Below are 21,892 nucleotides of genomic sequence, written 5' to 3' on the forward strand. Positions count from 1 at the left end.
GGACCGCGGAGCAGGGAAGCCAAACCTCTCAAGCTGGTGATGCCATGGCCATTTGAAAAGCCCCTCACCTAATCCCTCTGTGTCCCCAGGCCATGGAGAGCAAGCTGCTCATCGGGGGCAGGAACATCATGGATCACACCAATGAGCAGCAGAAGATGTTGGAGCTGAAGAGGCAGGAGATTGCGGAGCAGGTAGGGCTGGGGGCTTCAGGTCTTGTGGGGGTGCATGGCCTTGAGGTCTTGTCCGGAGGGCATGGGGCAGTGAGCCATCATGGACTCAAGATCCCTGGAATACAGTGCTAAGAACCTAAGACCCGATGCCCTGGATCCCATGGGTCCACCAGCCCAGGAGCCTGCCTGTGTCCGGGGCACTGCCCGCCGACGGCTGAGAGGAAGTGGCAGTTCTCCATGACATCAGCCTCTACGGGGCATCTGGTGTTAATTCCTGCCACAAGGGCGAACGTTCTTTTCCATCTGTATGACCACATCTGAAGTCTTCAAGAACCACAATTTGTTGGTCCTACCGGTCATCGGTGACACCGCAAGGGGAGAGGGTGAGGAAGCTGGGAAGCCAGTATGATGGGAATCTATAGCTGCTGGACACCCCTAGAATGTGCCAGCTATATGAGCCAAGAAGAAGGTTCAAAGAGGCTCCACTGAGGTTGGGGTAGCAGCAGGGGCCACGGGCCATGGGACACTGTCTTCTCCCCCCTGGCATCTGTGGTCACCATGCAGCCAGACCCCATGCGAGGCAGGATGCACCTGTCCCCTGAACTCCCTTGGCCCTCCCCGGTACACGCTGCCCCACTGAGCCCCTGTTCCCTGCCTTGGCCTAGAAACGCCGTGAACGGGAAATGCAGCAGGAGATGATGCTCCGAGATGAAGAGACCATGGAGCTCCGGGGCACCTACACGTCCCTGCAGCAGGAGGTGGAGGTCAAAACCAAGAAACTCAAGAAGGTGAGATGCCACAGGCGAAGGGGTCAAGTGAGGGCCCGGCAGCCTCTCCCCAAGACGGTCACCCTCCGAGGGGTATGTGTCATAGGGCCCCTTCCCCACTTGGCTTGAACTGCTGAAGCCCCGAGTTACTTTGCCGGGGCTGCCGGGGTGAGGGGTGGGGAAGGCAGGGGTCTGGGGCTGGAGTGGAACAGAGCCTTTGCTCCTGGGCCAGGCAGGGCCTGAGAGGCTCGGAAGGCCTTCGCTTCCAGTCTCCAGTTGCCATCCTCACGGCGGTGGGTAACTTTCCCCTGTACAGTATCATCAGTGAGTCACAATTTGGGTAGCCAGACCTGGGACAGGGCCCGGAGTGTCGAGGAGACCTGAGGAGACACAGCCTGGGGGAGCTCAGGAAGGGAGCCAGAGGCGCCTGTGGACAGGGGAAGGGCGGAGACTGTCTGCTCTCCGGGACTCTGCCAAGTCCTTGGCCAGGGAAGGGCATGTATAGGGACAGCAAACTCCGGCCCGGATTCTGGGAAGAGCCTGGAGAACCCTGAGGGTTGTCGACGTGGCTGCCCCAGTGCCGGCCAGGCTGCCCAGCCACAGTGGCAGTTTCCAGGGACATACCTGCCTCTTGGTGGGTTAGGAGTGGGACAGCAGGCTCTGTGCTGCCCTCCACACCCCCATTCGTGAGAGCCCCTGGAGAGGCAGGAGTGGGATGGGTCACCTTGCAAACTGGCTTAGGCCCCCTTCCCCTCCCTGGATCCTGCACCAGCTGTTGTGTACTTGGGTCCCGATTCTGACTCTTCTCTTAACTAGTTGTGTCGCCTTGAGCGTCTCTGTGCCTGAGTTACCTCTTCTATAAAAAAGAGGGTGTTGGATTAAAAGGTCTCGCGGGTCCCTTTCAGTTTGAACATTCCACAATGCTGCCAGCAGCTGAGCGGGAGCAGGTAACGGGCCCTAGTGTTGGGAGGGACAGGACAGCCCTTTGAATAACTTGCCCTGATTTGTGACGGGGCAAGAGGGAGATTCAGACTTGGACCTCACCCCAAACTCAGCTGGTAGACCCTGAGCCTGCGTCGGTGGGGCCCAGGCTGGGTCACAGGGGCCTCGCTGCCACACTGCACAGCCTCTGAGCTGCGCCTGTCTCCACGCAGCTCTACGCCAAGCTGCAGGCGGTGAAGGCAGAGATCCAGGACCAGCATGATGAATACATCCGCGTGCGGCAGGACCTGGAGGAGGCGCAGAATGAGCAGACCCGGGAGCTCAAGCTCAAGTAGGGCCCCCTCCCCTTCCCAGTCCTGGTCCTCACGGCCGTGCCTCACTCCCTGGCCTCTCCCTGATGGGCTTAATTCCTTCCTGAAGGCCTCATTCCAGCCGTCTGCTCACCCAGGAGTCCACGTCCCTTAGGAAGAGAATGTGTCGAGGGATGGGGACGAGGTCTAAGTTCTAGAGTTGCTTATGAACCTCCTCTCCTTGTTTCCTTCTCTTTCCTCTGCTCTGCCTGTATACGATCAGTCCCCCAAAGTGCATGCTGGGTGCTGGCCACGGGTCACCCCTCAGGCCCTGGGCTTACAGTCCTTGCATTGGAAGCAGTGATTTCAAGCTCTGTGACTTCTGTAGGGACCCTCTTCCTCCAATTCTCTGCTTTCTCCTCTGTTCCCTCTGCCTCTTTGCTTCTTGCTTCTAATCCTTCAACCTTCACATGCGCTGTGTGGTCTCTTACCACCCCCCCCAGTTCCCCATCTCTACCTCATTCCTGCTCCCAGGTACCTAATCATCGAGAACTTCATCCCCCCTGAGGAGAAGAACAAGATCATGAATCGGCTTTTCCTGGACTGCGAGGAGGAGCAGTGGAAGTTCCAGCCGCTCGTGCCAGCTGGAGTGTGAGTCTCTCTCCCCCTGGTCTGGGCCTAGGCACTTGCCGGCCCACCCGAGGTTGGGGGTGGCCAGGAGCCAGCGGGAGACAGAGGCTTCTGTGCCTTTGGAGAAGGGTGGGGAAAGTTCCGATGGAGTATGGATTTCTCGAGACCTAACACAGAGGTCTTCACGAAGGAAGGGTGTTTTGCCAAAAACGAAGTGTTTTCCTCGGGTGCCCCATGAGGGACCTACGGAGAGGAAGAGCGTCTCAGCCTTTTGGCACTCCCAGTGAATGATAACATTCTGTCAGTTTGGTGAATATTCGTTTTTCGGGTGCCAAAAACAGCGACGATAGTTAATGTTTGCCTTACTGTATTTTAGACTCTCCAGACAGAAGGTAAATCCGACACAGAGCTCACAGTCCAGTCTGTATTTTCTGAATACAGAGAAATAATCAGATCAGGAAATGAGAGGCGTGATCCAATCTTTTTAGTTTCACTCAGCTCAGCGTGGTGATTCAGCATTTCCACCTGTTTCCTTGTAGCCCAGCTCTTAGGTACAGCTTGCGTCCCCTGGCTCTGTGTGTGTGTGTGTGTGTGTGTGTGTGTGTGTGTGTGTGTGTGTGTGTGTGTGTGTGGCTCCCTCTGCTGGTGGCCGTGAAGATGATCTTCAAACCCGGCAGAGGGACTGCCTCACTCACCTGGACCACTGTCCCTTGATTGAAAATCTGTAGACAGCGGTGTTTAGGAGGCTGGATACCAAAGCACTTCCCTGGAGGTTCTTTGCTGTCTTTATCTCAGGAATATTAATGCCAAGATAGGGCAGCATTCTCCCCAAAGCTCAGTGGGAAGCTAGCCATAGAGGTCTGTGGCTTCTCACCGGGGCATCTGATGCCCACTTAATCTGTCTACTTTCTAAAAGGCCGATCCTACCCAGGCTGACACTGCAACTTTGTAAGAGGCAAATTCATGAGTAGAGGTCTTTTTTTTTTTTAAGGTTTATTTACTTACTTTGAGAGAGAGAGAGAGAGAAGTAGGAGGAGCAGAGAGAGAGGGAGAGAGAGAATCCCCAGAAGGCCCCACACTGTCAGCTTAGAGCCTGACACAGAGCCTGAACTCTTGAACCATGAGATCGTGACCTAAGCCGAAGCTGTTGCTTAACTGACTGAGCCACCCAGGTAAAATGCACCTTCCACTCTAGGTAGGGACCCATAGTAGTACATCATCTAGCACAGAGGTTCTCACCTGTGATTTGGGTTCCAGAGAGTCTGATTTAAAAGGTCTTGGGTGACAGATAGATAGATAGATAGATAAATAGATAGATAGTCAGTCTGTCTTGGGTGGATCCCAAGGACTTAAAATTTTTTTCAAAGCTTCCAGGTGATTCTGCAAGGAAGCCCCACTTGAAAGCCACGACTCCAGTGCCCTCTGCTGGAGGCAGATGCCGGTGAGGCTTCTGGTCTGTAGGGTGACTGATTTTGTGCTTGGACAGGTTCCTGAATTGAAAGTTTGCACATGGGGGAATTTCTTTACATTAAATAGAGATGGGATGAGAGGCTCTGAGAAGTCATGTGTTTATTACCTTTTTATTTTGAAAAATAAGCATTGCAAGAACGGTGCAAAGAATTCCCTTATACCTTTCATCAAAATTACCAAATGTTAATATTTTGCCACCTCTTGCTTTATTCCCCATCCCCTAACCATTTGAGATTAAGTTGCAGACATCTTGACCCCTTAGCTGTATTCTCTAAGAATGAGCACATTCTTACATAACCACAATACAGTGATCAAATCCAGGAAATCTTATACTGGCACAATACTATTATGTACGCAATATTCAGTCTTAGCCACTTATCCCAGTAGTGTCCTTGAGGGCAATTTTCTGCCTCCCTACCTGAGCTGGGACATGGCATTTAAAGGCAGTGCCTCGTTGGTCTCCTTTAATCTCGACCTGAGAAAGGATCTTGATTGGACTTTTGTAATTTCATGCTTCAGAGGAGTTTATTCATTTCTCAGAATAGTTTGTATACACTGAAAAATCATTCATAGATTTTTTTTTAATTAAAAAAGCTATCTTAAGGGGCACCTGGATGGCTTAGTTGGTTAAGCCTTCAGCTCTTGACTTCAGCTCAGGTCATGATCTCACAGTTCACGAGTTCAAGCCCCACATTGGGTTCTGCACTGAGAGCATAGAGCCTGCTTGGGATTCTCTCTCTCCCTCTCTCTCTGCTCCTCGCCACTTGCACTCTCTCTCTCTCAAAATAAATTAAAAAAAAATTTTTTTTAAGTGCTTTAAATACTTTTTTTTCTTTAAATACTTTTTTAAAAATAGATGCTAGTAATAACTATTAAAAAGAAAGGTGGCTTGGTCGGTAAGCGTCTGACTTCAACTCAGGTCATGATCTCATAGTTTGTGGGTTCGAGCCCCGTGTCGGGCTTTGTGCTGACAGCTCATAGCCTGGAACCTGCTTCGGATTCTGTGTCTCCCTCTCTCTCTGCCCCTCCCCCACTTGTGCTCTGTCTCTCTCTGTCTCAAAAATAAATAAACATTAAAAAAAAGAAATACGGGGTGCCTGGGTGGCTCAGTTGGCTAAGCGTCCGACTTCGGCTCAGGTCACGATCTCACAGCCCGTGAGTTCGAGCCCCACGTCAGGCTCTGGGCTGATGGCTCAGAGCCTGGAGCCTGCTTCCAATTCTGTGTCTCCCTCTCTCTCTGCCCTTCCCCCGTTCATGCTCTGTCTCTCTGTGTCTCAAAAATAAATAAACGTTAAAAAATTAAAAAAAAAAAAAAAAAGAAATACATTCACAAGCTTTTTCAAAATAATGGTTAAGTATGTTCACACCTTAACCATGTTATTTTATACAGAATGTGTATAACCTGCTCAGAATACATACAAAGTATGTATTTTATATAAAAATACTAAAACATATCTGGGTAAGGATAAAAGGTATTAAGGCAATAATGACATCTTAATAATCTTTACTGTACTTAAAATACAAAGGATATAAACAATTATAGATTTGGCACCTGGGTGGCTCAGTTGGTTAAGCATCTGACTCTTGATTTTGGTTCAGGTCATGATCTCATGGTTCGTGAATTCAAGCCCGGCATCAGGCTCCATACTGTCAGTGCAGTCTGCTTAGGATTCTGTCTCTGTCTCTCTCCCGCTCTCTCTGCCCCTCCCCCTGCTTGTTCTCTCTCTCTTCCAAAATAAATAAACTTTAAAAAATAAATAAACAATTATAGATTTCTCTAAGAAAAAACTCCAATAAATAAATTACTTCAAAAAAGTTTATTAGGGGAACTGGGGTGGTTCAGTCAGTTAAGCATTCGGCTCCTGATCTTAGGGTCCTGAGTTCAAGCCCTGCATTGAGTTCCACACTGGGCATTGAGCCTACTTCAAAAAAAAAAAAAAAATTGTTAATAAATACCAGGGGGGTGCCTGGGTGGCTCAGTCGGTTAAGTGTCTGACTTGGGCTCAGGTCATGATCTTGCATTTCATGAGTTCGTGCTTCATGAGTTAGAACCCTGTATCAGGCTCTGTGCTGACAGCTCTCTCTCTCTCTCTCTCTCTCTCTCTCTCAAAATTAATAAAAATTAAAAGTAAATAAGTGAATGCCAAGTGATCAACTATATGCAATTCTGAATTACTAAAAATTTTTTTCCTTTTTAAAATGTTATTTGCTAACCATTTTGCTGTGCGTTTACCTCAAAACTTTTTTAAAAATCACAGAAATTACAAAAGTAAAAAATAGATCAAGGATGTGTTTATATGAAACAATTTTTTTAGTTACTTTTTTTTTTTTTTTTAGCAGCAGTTGGTTCTTTAAAATAAAGCAAAAACAATTCCCTCATAACTGGAATCCTAGTTGCGATTCTGACTCAGCACAGAGAGCCACAGGGTAGCATCATAGTGCAAGCGTTGCTCATCAGGACCTCACACTGTCTGCCCCAAACCCCTCATTTCGCAGTGCAAAACTGAGGGTCGGGGGCGGAAGAAGCTGCCTCCCTGGGAGGAAGGGGGGCACCGGGTCTCACTATTTGCAGCCTCATTTCAGCAGGGCTGAAAAACTCTTTTCCCAAAGCCTATTAATCAGGGCGTTGTTCCTTTTGCTCAATTCACATGTGGAATATTTTGCTTTATTTTGGTACTCTAGGGATGAAAAACACTGAAGGCCACTCACAGGAAGAGCAAAAAAAAAAAAAAAAAAAAAAAAAAAAAAAGCGTTGTTGGAAAGAAATTACCTGAAGTCATGTTGTCCCTTTAGAAAACTTTCATTGGGGAGGGGTGCCTGGTTGGCTCAGTCAGAAGAACATGCGACTCATGAGTTCTAGCCCCACGTTGAGTATAGAGATTACTTAAATAAAACTTTTTTTAAAAAAAAGGGGTGCCTGGGTGGCTCAGTCGGTTGAGCGTCGAGCGTCTGGCTTTGGCTCAGGTCATGATCTCACGGTTTGTGAGTTCGAGCCCCGCGTCAGACTCTGTGCTGACAGCTCAGAGCCTGGAGCCTGTTTCAGATTCTGGGTCTCCCTCTCTCTCTGCTCCTCCCCTGCTGGTAGTCTCTGTCTCTCTCTCTCTCTCTCTCTCAAAAATAAATAAACATTAAAAAAAATTTTTTTTTTTAAAGAGAAAAGAAGGCTTTGGTTGGAAAAATGGTTTTCCTCCTCCTCCTCCAGCTACAAGCATTTGCCCCTACATGCCCTTCCCAGTGCCTTTAAAAGGTGTTAGCTCCAGGCAACTCTTGAAACGCGCCCATATCAAGTTCTTTTGGGAAAACTCCCCCTTTTTCTTTTATCTTCACGATCTCTGTGCCACCACTAGTTGCTACACAGGTGAGGTGCCTTCCACTATCACAATGTTTATGAAAGTTACTTTGAAAACCCATTTTTGCAACCAGCTCCAGCAGGAACTGTTCTACACGTGTGACCTTTTATTTTTAGTTTCTCATAATGGACTTTATTTTTAATTGTATGGATACAAAATTGTCCTCTAAGGGTCTGTATTTGACAATGTCTAGAACCATTGGTTTATAGTCACACAATTCTATTTGTAACTTTAGTTCTTGGGCCTTTGCGACCCCAGCCACCAGAGAGTCTTTTCATTTGTTTTTTTTTAGCATTTATTCATTTTTGAGAAACAGAGTGAGACAAAGTGTGAGCCAGGGAGGGGCAGGGAGAGAAGGAGACACAGAATCTGAAGCAGGCTGTAGGCTCTGAGCAAGTGGTCAGCACAGAGCCTGATGTGGGGCTCGAACCCACAAACTGTGAGATCATGACCTGAGCCGAAGTCGGACGGTCAACCGACTGAGCCACCCAGGTGCCCCACCAGAGAGTCTTTTCAAAGGCACCATGGTGCAGCAGAAAGAGACTAGATTTTGGGTTTAGAACATACTGAATTCTAGTCCCTGCTCTGCCACTTGTGGCCTGGAAAAGGTTTTTTTAACCTCTCTGAACTCAAATTTCTTCACCTGTAAAGTCAAGATAGTAAATCGCCCTGCAGGATTATTGAGGTTGAAATGAGGTAATATGGGGGGAGGGGCTCCAAGCCCCAGAGGAGATGATCAATAAATGTGTAATCAATAATCATATATCAATAAGCCAATATTATAATTACAGGGACTCCAGAAAAGCCAGTTTGCCTTCATCCCTTAGAAGGGCCGCAGGAGGGGAGTTTGGTTTGCTGTTTTTGTTTAAAAAAATTTTTTTAACCTTTATTTATTTTTGAGAGACAGAGGGTGAGTGGGGGAGGGGCAGAGAGCGAGGGAGATACAGAATCTGAAGCAGGCTCCGGGCTGTGAGCTGTCAGCACAGAGCCGGACTCAGGGCTTGAACTCACGGACAGCGAGATCATGACCTGAGCCAAAGTCAGACGCTCAACTGACTGAGCTACCCATGTGCCCCTTGCTGTTTTTGTTTTAGAATTTGATTTTATATTCGGGCGCTCTCCAAGTTTAGAGAGAGAGCATTCCTTGCTCTAAATAGAATCCGGATAGTTAAACAGGTTTCATTACAGAGGCAAAGTTTACCTCAGTAAGAACATTCTCGGCTCTGGGTTGAGTCCCTAGATTTATTCACAGGTCTGTGACATCGGAGTTGAATCTGAAACAGGGAGAGAAGTTCTGGCCTCCCCAGGCAGGCTAGGCAGAGTGGAGAGCTGGCCTGTGGGGACAGAGGGACCAGATTGCGGAGACAAGTCGGGTTTGCTGTGGCAGGTGATTGGGAAAGACCCAGAAGGAAAACTCACCCTATGATGTTGGATGCCAGTTTTCAGAACAGAACAGGAAAAGGGGTGTGTGTGTGGGTGTGGGTGTGTGTGTGGGTGTGTGTGTATGCTGAGACAGCTGATAAGGAGATTGGGGTCAGTCCCTAAGACAGAGCTGAGCGATGAGATTTTAATATTAAGGGGAAAATACTGTGATGGCAGCCATTGAGAGGGAGGGTCATATGAGAACTCTTAGGATCTGTCTGGCATAGAGTGATTGTGGGTCTCTGTCAGGAGGGGCGGATACATACAGAGCCAGGCCTCCCGCTCTGGGCTGTCAGCCACAACCTGCTTACTAGAGAGGGATCAATCATGGAAAGTAGGCCTGGGGCAGAAGAGGGCGTAGATGGGAAGTTTGGTGTCCCAATTACAGACTCCCCTCCCCCAGCCCCCTCTTCCCGCATGTCACCCAGAATAGCGCTGGCATCTTTATTGGGTCAGGCTGCCAGCTCACACGATGCACTGCTCCGCTCGCCCAGCCCTGTCCCCCTGTCCATTCCCAGAGCCTGCAGCCTTCAGGGCGCACTCCGCCCCAGCCTGCTCCGGGTGTTCTCCTAGAAACAGTACAGCATCCTAAAAAGAGAATTTGGCAAGGTCCAGTTCGGAGTCTCTTCCTAATTGTTTGACCTTAAGCACAAAAGGCATTTTGCTTGTCTGAGCCTCAGGCTCCTTGTCTGCCCTGTCTACACCGCAGGAGATGACTGCAGAGTTCAAATGGGATGTGCAGATGCACCTTATAAATGCTAAGTGGTTATGTTACTAATTTCCCCCCCTCCCCTTGAGTTGTGGGCGCGGCTGCCCACACGCACGGGCACAGCCTCCCTGCTCCCGGGGGTTATGCAGCAGCTGAGCGAGCTGGGGCTTCCGTGGTTTCATCCTTCCCTGTTTTCCTCCTTAAAGTGGGGTCCCGCACTCCCTTATAGGCTTGCTAAAATGAACCCCAGGAATGCCATATCCCCTCACCCTCTGCCGCAGAAGGGCGGGCCTGGTGCTGTCAGCTCCAAGGACAGGATGTCCTATCTGTGAATTACTCGGCCTGTTTCTTCTCCTCTGTCTTCTGTCTGCCTTTTGGCTTTTTTTTCATGGCTCGTTTGTATCCCTGCTTGAAATTAGCAAGTAGAATTGAGAATAAATCATCATCACAGCTGCCATGAGTTGAGCCCTTGCTGTGAGCTATGCTAAATCCTTATCGAACTTAATCTCAGCAGTTCTGGGGGACAGGCAAGAGCTAGCTGAGCCGGGGCGCCTGGTGGCTCAGTCGGTTAAGCGTCCGACTTTGGCTCAGGTCCGATATCACAGTTCGCGGGTTTGAGCCCCACATCGGACTCTGTGCTACCAGCTCAGAGCCTGGAGCCTGCTTCAGACTCTGTGTCTCCCTCTCTCTCTGCCCCTCCCCCACTCTCTCTCTCTCTCTCTCTCTCTCTCTCTCTCTCTCTCTTTCTCTCAAAAATAAATAAACATTAAAAAATGTTAAAGAAAAAAACGAGATAGCTGAGCCTCAGAGGTATTAAGCTACTTCCCAAGGTAATGCAGCTTTAAGGGGCAGAGCCAACATTCAAACTCAGATATGTCTTACTCCAAAATCTGTGTTATTTTATTTTAATGGAAATACTTTTCTTGATTTCTTTCCTATCTTCGTTTCTTTGTTTTGAATAATAAAAGTAATACACCACACTCATCAAACTGTTGAAAGTAAGAAGCCTGACATGCTGTGATTTGGCTAGGATATAGAGCAATGGAAGCCTTCACGTATAACCACTTTGGAAAGCAATACGGCAATATCTAGTAAAGTTGAAAATGCACATACCCTACAACGGAACCATTCCATTCCTTGGTATACCCCAGGGAAGTTTCTGAATATGTACTCGAAGATACCTGTACAGAAATGTTCACAACGGCACTGTGTATAGTAGATAAAAAAAAAAATCAACCTAGATGTCCATCAAAAGAATATGTATTTTATACACAAACACACACACACACACATATGATGACATATTGCAACCTTAAAATAGTCGAATAAGTAAACTTTAATAATCTAATCTAGAGGTGCATGGATAAATCTTAAAAAGTTGAGCACACAAAAATGTGTTATGTTCACCACACAGTTCAAATTTTAGAAATAGGCATACAAATACCCATTTAATTGTTTATGAATAGCCACATATAAAAATAACAATAAAAACAGGAATGGCATTGGTGAGCACCAAATTCAAGAGAGTAACTAACTCAAGGGAGAGAGAAATAGGAGTCTTAAAAACTGTCTATATTTTCTTGCCTTTTTAAAGCTTATTTATTTATTTTGAGAGAGAGAGAATCCCAAGCAGACTCTGCACTGACATGGGGCTTGATCTCACAAATCTGGAGATCATGACCTGAGCTGAAATCAAGAGTTGGATGCTTAACTGACTGAACCACCCGGGTGCCCCTACATTTTATTTCTTAAAAAAAAGATTTAGTTTAAGTATAACAAAATGTTAAATGATTTGACAAAGCTGGATGGTAAGCATACATATATATTATTTTCTACACTTTTCTGAATGTCTGAGATATTTAGATATAAAGTTATACATTTTCATTGTAAAGTTCAGATTTTTCAGAAAGGCATAAAGATAATAAAAGTCATCTATGATGACACCATCCCAAGATAGTAACTAGTAGCATTTTGTTGAATACCTAGACTTTTTTCTAAGCGTGCAAACACGTTTCTTTAAAAACAAAACAGGGGCGCCTGGGTGGTTAAGCATCAGTTGGTTAAGCATCAGACTTCAGCTCAGGTCATGATCCTGCGGCTCAGTGCTGACAGCTCAGAGCCTGGAACCTGCTTCGGATTCTGTGTCTCCCTCTCTCTCTGCCCCACCCCCCCCCTTGAGCTCTAGCTCTTTCCCTCTCGCTCTCTCAAAGATAAGTAAACATTAAAAAACAAAAACTTGGGGGTACATGGGTGGTTCAGTTGGTACCCTTATAGAAAATCAATTGATTGCAAATATAAGGATTTGTCTCTAGATTCTCAATTCTTTTCCATTGGTCTATATGTCTGTCCTTATGCTAGTACCACACAGCCTTGATTACTGTAGCTTTGTAATAAGTTCTTTTTTTTTTTTTGACAGAGAGAGAGAGAGAGAAGGTGCAAATGAGCAAGGGACAGAGAAAGAGAGAGAATCCCAGGAGGGGCAGAGGGAAGGAGGGAGAGAGAGTGAAGTGAGACTCACCCAAAGCGGGGTTCATGTTTTACCCGAAGCGGGGCTCGAACTCATCCAAAGTGGGACTTGAACTCATGAACTGGGAGATCATGCCCTGAGCCGAAGTCAGATGCTTAACAGAGCCATCCTGTAATAGGCACCCTGTAATCAGTTCTAAAACTGGGACGTGTAAGTCTTCCAACTTTGTTCTTTTCCAGGATTGTTTAGGCTATTTTGGGACCCTTGCATTTCAAGCCTGATTTTTTTTAGTCATTTTTTTTGTACAAACTCCTAAGAAGAAAAATGAAAACCAGAACAACTAATCATCAACGGTTTTGCATAATGTGTGAAATCAGCATATGAAGCTGAGAGCTGAAAGACTGGATTTCCTTTCTTCATTCTAGCCCTTAATCAAACCTTCTTTACTGTGGGGGGAAAAAAGAACTGAAAAACACAAGAGTAAAGAAATCTATGCTTTCCTGTGTTTTGATAGTGTTTAGTTGTCCAGCTGTATTAGAACAATGAGAAGAAAATTCCTGTGAACCACGGTCTGCGGAGTTTCCTGCCTACTTGAATGATACTTAATTCTTCATGATGTCATTTTCCCCGTGTTCAAAAGAAACCCATTCTAATATAGCCTCTTCCCCACAGCAATAACAGCCAAATGAAGAAACGGCCAACGTCAGCCGTGGGCTACAAGAGGCCTATCAGCCAGTATGCTCGGGTTGCTATGGCAATGGGGTCCCACCCCAGGTACAGGGTAAGAAGCTGGGAAATAGAAGGGGCGGGAGGAGAGAGGGTCCAAGGGAGGGATGCTCATAACCTTGGCGTGCTCTACGTACCTCATCACCTTCGCTACACCCAGTATTTCGCTACACCTCAGTGCCTGAGGGATCCCATCATCAGGGCCGCTGCTCACGTCTGGTCTGATGTTCCCACCACAGGCTGAAAACATAATGTTTCTGGAGCTGGATGTGTCCCCTCCAGCTGTCTTTGAGATGGACTTCTCTCATGACCAAGAACAAGACCCCCGTGCACTACACATGGAGCGGCTTATGCGGTTGGACAGCTTTCTGGAAAGACCTTCCACATCTAAAGTTCGGAAGTCCAGGTCCTGGTCAGTACCGCTATGGTCAGAGTGGGCAGTGGACTTAGGAGGCATGGAAACCACGTGGGCTGGTTGAGGCTGAAGAGGGTTTGGGTTGTACCTGAAGGGCATTAAGGGAGGGTGATAACTGGAGCCCTGGGGGGGGGGGGGGGAGTTCCTACAGCAACAGGATGAGGAAAAGGCAAGTCCTCACTTTTTTGTTTCCTGCCCTTCCCCAACCTCCCCATTCACCTACCTCACCCCTACTTTCTGCAGGTGCCAGAGTCCTCAGCGGCCTCCACCCTCTACCACACACGCCTCACTGGCCTCCGCTGCTCTGCACCCCACAACAGTGCTAGACCATGAGTGACAACCTTCAGTCAGGCTGCCCATCCAAGAGCCTCCTGGGCTGGGGAGCCAAGCCTGGATCATCTCACCTGACGCTCAGTGTGCGTGCGTGTGTGTGCATGTGCGTGTGCGTGTGTGTGAGGGGGTGAGCATCTGGCAGACCGCGTCTCTGCCTGCTCATCTTAGCCTCCTTTATTTAATTAATGTTATTTATTTGTGGAGCTCAGCTGTGGGGGGAGATGCCTTCACCTGAGCCTGCCGTGGCCACTGCATAGCCTCCTTTCCTTCTGACTTTAGACCCCTGCCATGTCAGACCTCAAGCTCCTCCCTGTCAGCTGCTCCCAGAAGGGAAGGTAGCCAGTGCCTGAGAAGAGAGTACTTTTTCTACCTGTCTCTCTCCATAATCTCCATCTCCTCCTATGCCGACGGTGAGCAGTTCTTAAGCACTTTCTGGGACTAGAAAAATGCTAGATGTCCACAAAGGACAAGACATGTCCTGACAGTGTCAGGCCGATGCTCCCAGGGAAAAGAGCCCTGCACTCAAGCGTCTGGACCTCAGACAACCTCTGTTGGCCTCTTGGGCTCCTTTTCAAGGACTTATGTGACCTCACCGACACAGCCATGCTCTTTGGCTTTGGCAAGAACTCATGGCTTACCAAACTCTGCTTCCTGGCCACCTTCCCAACCCTTGGATGGGAATTGTGAACCAACCAGTTGCTGCCTGCTCAGGACCTGCAGGAAATGAAACAGTAATGGGACAACATGGACAGTCATCAAAGGAAGTCCCTTCTCTGAGTCCCTTTGTTTCTGTTCCCTCTGAGAAGTAACTGGGGTCAACGAGTGATCAAGCCAACACCCCGTTTTTGAGATGCTGCTCCTTCCTGCTTTGGTCACTTTCCTCCGCAGCTGCCTGGATCCCAGTTCATAGTGGGAGCGATCAATGTCATTCTCCCCTGGCTAAACAAAGGTATTGGAATCTGTTGCTTCCCCCTTCATTTATCACAGGAGACAGGGACCCAGGCACAATTTATCAACCTTGCCTATTACTCCTGTTTCTGCATCACATTTGTTGAGCACTATTTTGTTGAAAACTGATCCTTTTTCTTTGGCATTGTATAAATTGGTCCCTGGGGAAGTACTCCTCGCCTCCCTTTGTGACATACCAAGATGTCTCCAGGTTATCTCAAATAATAAGTAAATTTCTACCAAAAAACAAACAAACAAAAAAAAAAACAAGAGAGAGAGAGAGAGAGATTAATTTTCACTGATTTACTTTTTAAGTGTGTATTTTGGTGGAGGAATGAAGAGGCAATCATGAAAGAAACAAGTGGTTAAAGATTTCAAAATGCCCTAATAGGGGGAGTCTCTAGTTCCCAGAATTTGAGGATTTTAGTCATCGGGAGAACAGCATGAAACCGACCGAGCTGCTTGAAATTGGGTGAGGGGAAGGTGGTGGGGGTTGGGGGCTGATTACCTGGTTCTTCTCTTTCCATCAGGAAGTGAGCCCTTCTTATACAGTTCAAGTTCTGCTGTAAGGACCAAGCTATGGTTTGGTTTAATTCAATGATGCTGTCATTTCTGCTGTAATTACCGGACTAGCTGGTTTGGCAACTCAATTGCCATTTGCTCCTGTCCTTCAAGGAAATGCCATTTTTCATCAGAGCCCAAGAGATTGAGACTCAGGATTCAGATCAGAGGTTTGGCTGTGTCTCGATGGGAATTGTGTGTAGAAATGCCCCAGGTGGCCTGGGCACAGGGGGACCTCCATGCCTACATTGAGTAGCCTCTCCCACTGACCTCTTTCTTGTTTGTAGATGAAACAGCACGTGTCACCCCATTCATCACTTGGACACATCGACTTCGCATTGTCTGGTCACTTGACCCCACAGTCTTATAGCACAAAATACCCAGTCTCACCAACCCCAGTCTGAGGGCTGGGCCCTAGGTGTGTCAGATGAGGAGCTCCTGCCCGCAGTTTTGTGTACGTGTGTGTGTTTGTGTGTGTGTGTGTGTGTGTGTGTGTGTGTTTACCTCCACAGGGGACACTCGACACTCAGTGTAAGACATGCTGGGAACAGGGCCACCGGGGTGGTTGGATCTCAGTCTCTCTGTCTCTCTCCTTCCCTTTTGATGTATCAGACATTTGATTGACAAAGTAAGGGCCTTGACTGGGACCAAATTTCCATGTCTGTTGCTATGGTCTTTATTTAGGACAACAGTTAACGCAGTGGCTCATTCTTGTCACTATACATATGGCTATACAGGACATATGTAATATATAAATATATATAAAAAACATTACCGTCTGTCTCCTTGGCTTCAGATGAGGCCTCTCTGTTGAGCTGAAATGCACCTGCAGCCCAGCCCTGTTCAAATTAACACAGTCGATAATAAAGGAATGAGTATCGTCGCCGAGCTGGTTGCCTGCCTTCTCTTTTCTTTGTTCCTACTTTTACTCTCGTTTTCTGCCTTCTCTCTCTTCCTTGTTTTTCCAAGAGCGGTTCAAGGGTATTTGGAGCCCAGCTGCAGTTCCCAGCACCTTGGGGAAGAACCAGCTGCTTAGAAGGGACTTGTCTGCCCAGTGGGGCTGAGGGGCAGGTCCCAGGCTCTAGTCTGAAGTCCGTGCCAGAACCATGGCAGCAACTGTTTGTGTCCTAGGCGAACGGTCCCCACCCAGTTAATTCTGAGCTATTAGCAGATGTCAGCGCGGCCTAGATTCCAGATTAGCTGTCAATATCATTTGACAGCTCTGCTCCTCCATTGATCAGCCAGGAGAAATGAAAGCGGTCAGTAACGTGTGTAAAGTGCACAGAGATGCCTGGCCGGCGGCGGGCGCTGAATTAAAAGAGTTTCAAAGAAGAACATCCCGATAGGCTCTCTTCTCAGGGCTTCTTTCCCTCCCTCTGAGATTGGACAATTGCTTCCCCGTAGCATGGGGGTCTTATGGGAAAGGAAAAGTAGTTACCTCTAACAAACACAAGGCCCCTGACTCCCAGGGGAGCATCGTGGTTGGCCTGGTGCATGAAATGCAGCAGTGAGCCAGCTGGTTTGGCACAGGTGCTTCTCCCGGAGGGGCTCCCTGCCTGTACACCATGCTCCAGCCCTGAGTGCCGGGGCTGGAGTGGCTCTGCTCTTTGGGACTTGCCAGGTGTTGGGCTGGGTAGTTTACACGTGCACACTCATTTAGTCCTCCCACGTGGGAGTTATTGTCACTGGGTTACAGACGAGATTGAAGAAAATTAACTGACTTGGGGCACCTGGGTGGCTCAGTTGGTTGAGTGTCTGGCTTGGGCTCGGGTCATGATCTTGGGGGTTCGTGAGTTTGAGCCCCGCATCGGGCTCCCTGCTGTCAGCCTGTCAGCACAGAGTCCGCTTCGCTTCAAATCCTCTGTCCCCCTCTCTCTGCCCCTCCCCAAAATAAATAAATATTAAAAAAGAAAAAGAAAAAATTAACTAACTTAGCCAAAGACATGTGGTCAGTGATGAAGCTGGATTTCCAGACTCTAAAGCCCCTGTTTTTTTTCCTTTCTCTGCCTCCTCTCTAGCCCTCCACACCTCAGGAAAACTGATAGGCACCCTGTATGTTTTACAAGTAGTGCAAGCCAGGGACAGAAGGGCAGACCCTTCAGACCCTGAACTTAGAGGTCCTATTTTAAAATCACTCGTTTCTGGGGTGCCTGGGTGGCTCAGTTGGTTGAGCGTCCGACTTCGGCTCAGGTCATGATCTCACAGTTGGTGAGTTCGAGCCCTATGTCGGGCTCTGTGCTGACAGCTCGGAGCCTGGAGCCTGCTTCTGATTCTGTCTCCCTCTCTCTCTGCTCCTTCCCTGCTCGCACGCTGTCTCTCTCTCAAAAATAAATAAAGATTAAACAAAATTTTTTAAATCACTCATTTCTCCTGTTAGTAGTGGGGTCACTTGTGTGGTTGATGTAAGTGGTTTTCTAGAGCTTTACAAAACAGCCGAGGGTAGGAATTCTCCCTTGACCCTGACCCGGGTCTTCTGTCAACCGTTTGTTGATAAAGAGGCTGCTGTGTTTCACTTCCTCCTCCAAAGCTGGGCACCTGATCTCCAGAGGGTGGGGTGTGTGTTAGAACTCTTGACTGCTACTAAAGATTCATTTAAGCTGGTCTGAGTGAAATAAGGACACAGAGAAGCGTGATTTCCACAGACATGGAAATAAAGACCCCAAGGGCAAGGACAGAACGAGTCCTCAGGTACAGCTTAGGACTGGAGGCTCAAAACACCACAAAGACCCTCTCCATTTCACCAAACTTCTTTCTGTGTGGGGTTCATGCTCTTTCCTCAGCTGGTCCAGTTTGTGATGTAGAAAATACGTCTGCCAGCCGCTCTCTAGTTACACAATCCAGTCATCCGGAGAGACTCAGAATCTCAGTCCTGGTGCCAAATTCGTGGGAATGTGATGCCAACTCAGTGGTTTGGGTCACGTGGGTGGAAACGTGGTAGATGGACAAGGCCTCCACAATTTCTGCTACTGTAACCATGTGTATGGGGGAGGGGTGGAAGTAAAGATTTTCTCGAGAAAGGGGGTGGTGGAGTGTGCTCTGTACAGCCAACATAACAGAGGTCCATGACCAGTGCATTCATCACCCATGAGGCCTTAAGAAAGTTTGCTCTGGGGGCACCTAGGTGGCTCAGTCAGTTAAGCGTCCGACTTCAGCTCAGGTCACATCTCACAGTTCCTGGGTTCGAGCCCCACGTTGGGCTCTGGGCTGACAGCTAGGAGCCTGGAGCCCGCTTCGGATTCTGTGTCCCCCACCTCCCCCTCTCTGCCCCTCCCCTGCTTGCGCTGTCTCTCAAAAATGAATAAACATTAAAAAAAATTTTTTTAAACTTTGCTCTGGGGGTGCCTGGGTGGCTCAGTTGGTTGAGGTCTCGGTTGGTGAGTTCGAGCCCCGCACCGGACTCTGCTGTCAGCACAGAGCCTGCTCCATTTCTTCTGTCCCCCTCTCTCTGCACCCGCTAGAGCTCGTGCTCTCTCTCTCAAAAATAAATAAGTAAACATTAAGAAAAAAAACAACTTTGCTCTGGTATCCCAACTCTTAATTTCGGCTCAGGTCATGATCCCAGGGTTGTAGGATCAAGCCCCAAGTCAGGCTCCACGCTGAGTGTGGAGCCTGCTTGGGATTCTCTTTCTCCTTCTGCCCTTCTCCGCAATTCATGCTTGCTCGCTCTCAAAAAAAAAAAAAAAAAAAAAAAAAATTTGTTTTGGGTTCATCCTATTATTCTCTTTATTTTTCTTACAACATGGTCCAAGGCTCACGTGCATCGAAATCAACACCCTCAGAGATTCTATTAGGTCAAGGACACATCAATGTGGTAGACACTATAGGTTGCCTTTCCAATATCCACTCTTCTAATTTAAAAAAAGAAATTTAATGTTTATTTATTTTTGATAGAGAGAGAGAGAATGCGAGTGGGAAAGGGGCAGAGAGAGAGAGAGAGAGAGAGAGAGGAAGCCACAGAATCTGAAGCAGGCTCTAGGCTCCTAGCTGTCAACACAGAGCCCAATGCTGGGCTCGAACTCACAGTCCATGAGATCATGACCTGAGCCTAAGTGAGACGCTCAACAGACTGAGCCACCCAGGTGCCCCTCTTCCCTTCTATTTTACTTACAAAATAAATTTGTTCAAGGAGGGCAGTGTGCCCAACTAAAAATACTCATATTCCCAGACTCTCTTGCAGCAACAGGTGGCCATGGTTTTGGCTAAGGAGATGTAAACTGAAGTGGCTTAGGAATTTCTGGAAATGTTTTTTGCTTTCCGGTTATAGAAATCACCTGTTTTACCTCTTCCCCTTTCTTCGTCCTTCCTAGAACTCAGGTGTACCTCCTGGAAGTGCATTCCTTCATTGAACAACTCTTTATTGAGCACCTGTTGCCCATATATTCATTCCAGGCATGGTTCTAAGTGTTGGGAATACAACAGTGAATAGAATAAACAGAAGTGGTGCTTACGTTCGGTTAAGCCTCTGACTTCAGCTCAGGTCATGATCGCATGGTTTATGGATTCAAGCCCCGTGTTGGGCTCTGTGCCGACCGCTCAGAGCCTGGAGCCTGTTTTGGATTCTGCATTTCCCTCTCTCTCTCTCTCTGCCCTCCCCTGCTCGTGCTCTCTCTCTCTCTCTCAAAAATAAATAAACATTTTTTTAATTATATAAAAAAAGAAAAACACGTTGCATGTCATGTAGTGATAAGTGGGGTTGAGAAAAATAAAGCAGAGAAGGGAGATGGGGCGTTCCAGGTACTGGTTGGGGTGGGGTAGGAGGAGTTGCAGTTGGAAAGCCTTTACTAATTCTGAGCAAATTCCTGGTGGTAAGGAAGTGGACTCCAGGAGAGGAAAAGCAAATGCAGACTTCCTAGGTGAGAATGTGTCAGGCTTGTTCAAGGAGCAGGGGCCATATTGTAACCCTGAGGCAACAGGCACAGCATGTAAAGGCCAATGGAGTGGGGAGACGTGGAGAACCAAGGTCCTGATGGAGTTTGGGCTGCTGCACCAGCCTGGATCTGTCCACTTCTGGACTTATAATGGTAGGAGATAGGGGCATCTGGCTGGCTTACTCGGTGGAACATGTGATTCTTGATCCTGGGGTTGTAAGTTTGAGCCCCATGTTGAATGTAGAGATTACTTAAAAATAAAATCTTTATAATTTTTGTATTGTTTATTTATTTTTGAGAAAGAGAAAGAGAGCACGAGCGGGGGAGGGACAGAGAGAGAGGGAGACACAGAACCTGAAGCAGGCTCCAGGCTCCGAGCTGTCAGCACAGAGCCTGACATGGAGTTTGAACTCACAAACTGTGAGATCGTGACCTGAGCTGAAGTCCAAGGCCTGACTGAGCAACCTAGGCACCCCTAAAAATAAAATCTTAAAAAAAAAAAGAATAATAATGGTGGCAGACAAATCCCTACAGGTTTAAACCAGTATTAGGGGGATTTGCCAGAAATCTCCATTTGAAATGAGCACCTCCAGGTGGTTACAGGGAACACTTACTAAAGTGTGAAAATCTCCATTTCAGCTATTTGCAATTCCAAGTCCTGGTCACCATGGGGCCTGCCCCTCAACATGTACCAGCACTGGGGCCATCGCCTGTGTGGACGCCAGGACCACCCTCAAAGATGATAGAGGCAGAGGGAGGGCACAAAGCCACTAAGCCACTCCAGGGCCCCTTGGAGCCCCTGGAGCCCCTGTACTCAGTCACAAGTGCTACATTCTTTGGACTAGAAAACCAAAGTGATTATTTGTTCACATTCAAAGCTCCCACTTGACAATAAGGAAAAGTAGACCCAGAAAAGGAGAGTGATTTCCCAAAGTCACACAAATGGTTAGCAGGTGACATGGGCCTAGAAGGCATAAGGATTTCGTAGTCTGACTCACTGTTTCTGTTGTGTGTTGATTTTATTTTTTTATGTTTATTTATTTTTTAATATTTATTTATTTTTGAGAGAGAGACAGAGACAGAGTGCAAGCAGGACAGGGGCAGAGAGAGAGGGAAACACAGGATCCGAAGTAGGCTCCAGGCTCCAAGTTGTCAGCACAGAGCCTGTCATGGGGCTCAAACTCACAGACCTCGAGAACATGACCCAGGCGCTTAACTGACTGAGCCATCCAGACACCCAGGCACGATTTTATTTTTATTTTTTAAATTATTTTATACTCATGGAACCGTTGTAAGAATTGTACCAAGAAACCCATCTACTCTTTTTTTTTTCCTTTTTAAGATTTTATTTTTAAGTAATCTCTATACCCAATGTGGGACTTGAACTCACAACCCTGAGATCATGAGTCTCACTGACTGAGCCAGCTGGATGCCCCAAGAACACCCATATACTCCTCACCTAGACACTGTGTTCAAGTTTTGCCAACTGTCCCAAGAATTACTTTTATAGCAACAGGATTCTAACCCAGGACCACGTGTTTCACTTAGTTATCATGTCTCTTGGTCTACTATCTAGAAGAATTTCTTAGTCCAGTTTTTAATTAAGCTTTTTTTTTCTTTTTCTTTTTCTTTTTCTTTTTCTTTTTCTTTTCTTTTTCTCTTTTTCTTTTTCTTTTAAGTAACTCTACACCTAACATGGGGCTTGAAATCACGACCCCGAGATCAAGGGGTGCATGCCCCACTGAATGAACCAGCTCGGCGCCACCCCTAGCCTATTCTTGACCTTTGCACCTTTCGCATTCTTCAGTATTACAGGCCCGTTAA

At 47.4% G+C, this 21,892-nt stretch overlaps 1 protein-coding gene across 2 annotated transcripts in view; it reads left to right on the plus strand.

Moving 5' to 3' along the window:
* Positions 1 to 16,088, plus strand: part of KIF3C (kinesin family member 3C) — a 38,961-nt gene extending 22,873 nt beyond the window's left edge. The window contains exons 2-9 of one of the 2 annotated variants that reach the window (XR_006301092.1): positions 90 to 191; positions 836 to 958; positions 2,092 to 2,210; positions 2,704 to 2,820; positions 12,890 to 12,998; positions 13,183 to 13,355; positions 13,602 to 14,640; positions 15,488 to 16,088. Coding sequence is in view for 1 of the 2 variants with exons in the window: in XM_043604367.1 (XP_043460302.1) it covers positions 90 to 191; positions 836 to 958; positions 2,092 to 2,210; positions 2,704 to 2,820; positions 12,890 to 12,998; positions 13,183 to 13,355; positions 13,602 to 13,695 (837 nt within the window). In the remaining variant the exon portion in view is untranslated. Of the gene's footprint in view, positions 1 to 89; positions 192 to 835; positions 959 to 2,091; positions 2,211 to 2,703; positions 2,821 to 12,889; positions 12,999 to 13,182; positions 13,356 to 13,601 lie in introns of both variants that reach the window. The other variant, XM_043604367.1, reaches the window with a different exon arrangement.
* The last annotated feature ends 5,804 nt before the right edge of the window (positions 16,089 to 21,892 follow it).

This window comes from Prionailurus bengalensis, chromosome A3 (assembly GCF_016509475.1).
Source record: "Prionailurus bengalensis isolate Pbe53 chromosome A3, Fcat_Pben_1.1_paternal_pri, whole genome shotgun sequence".
NCBI lineage: Eukaryota > Metazoa > Chordata > Mammalia > Carnivora > Felidae > Prionailurus > Prionailurus bengalensis.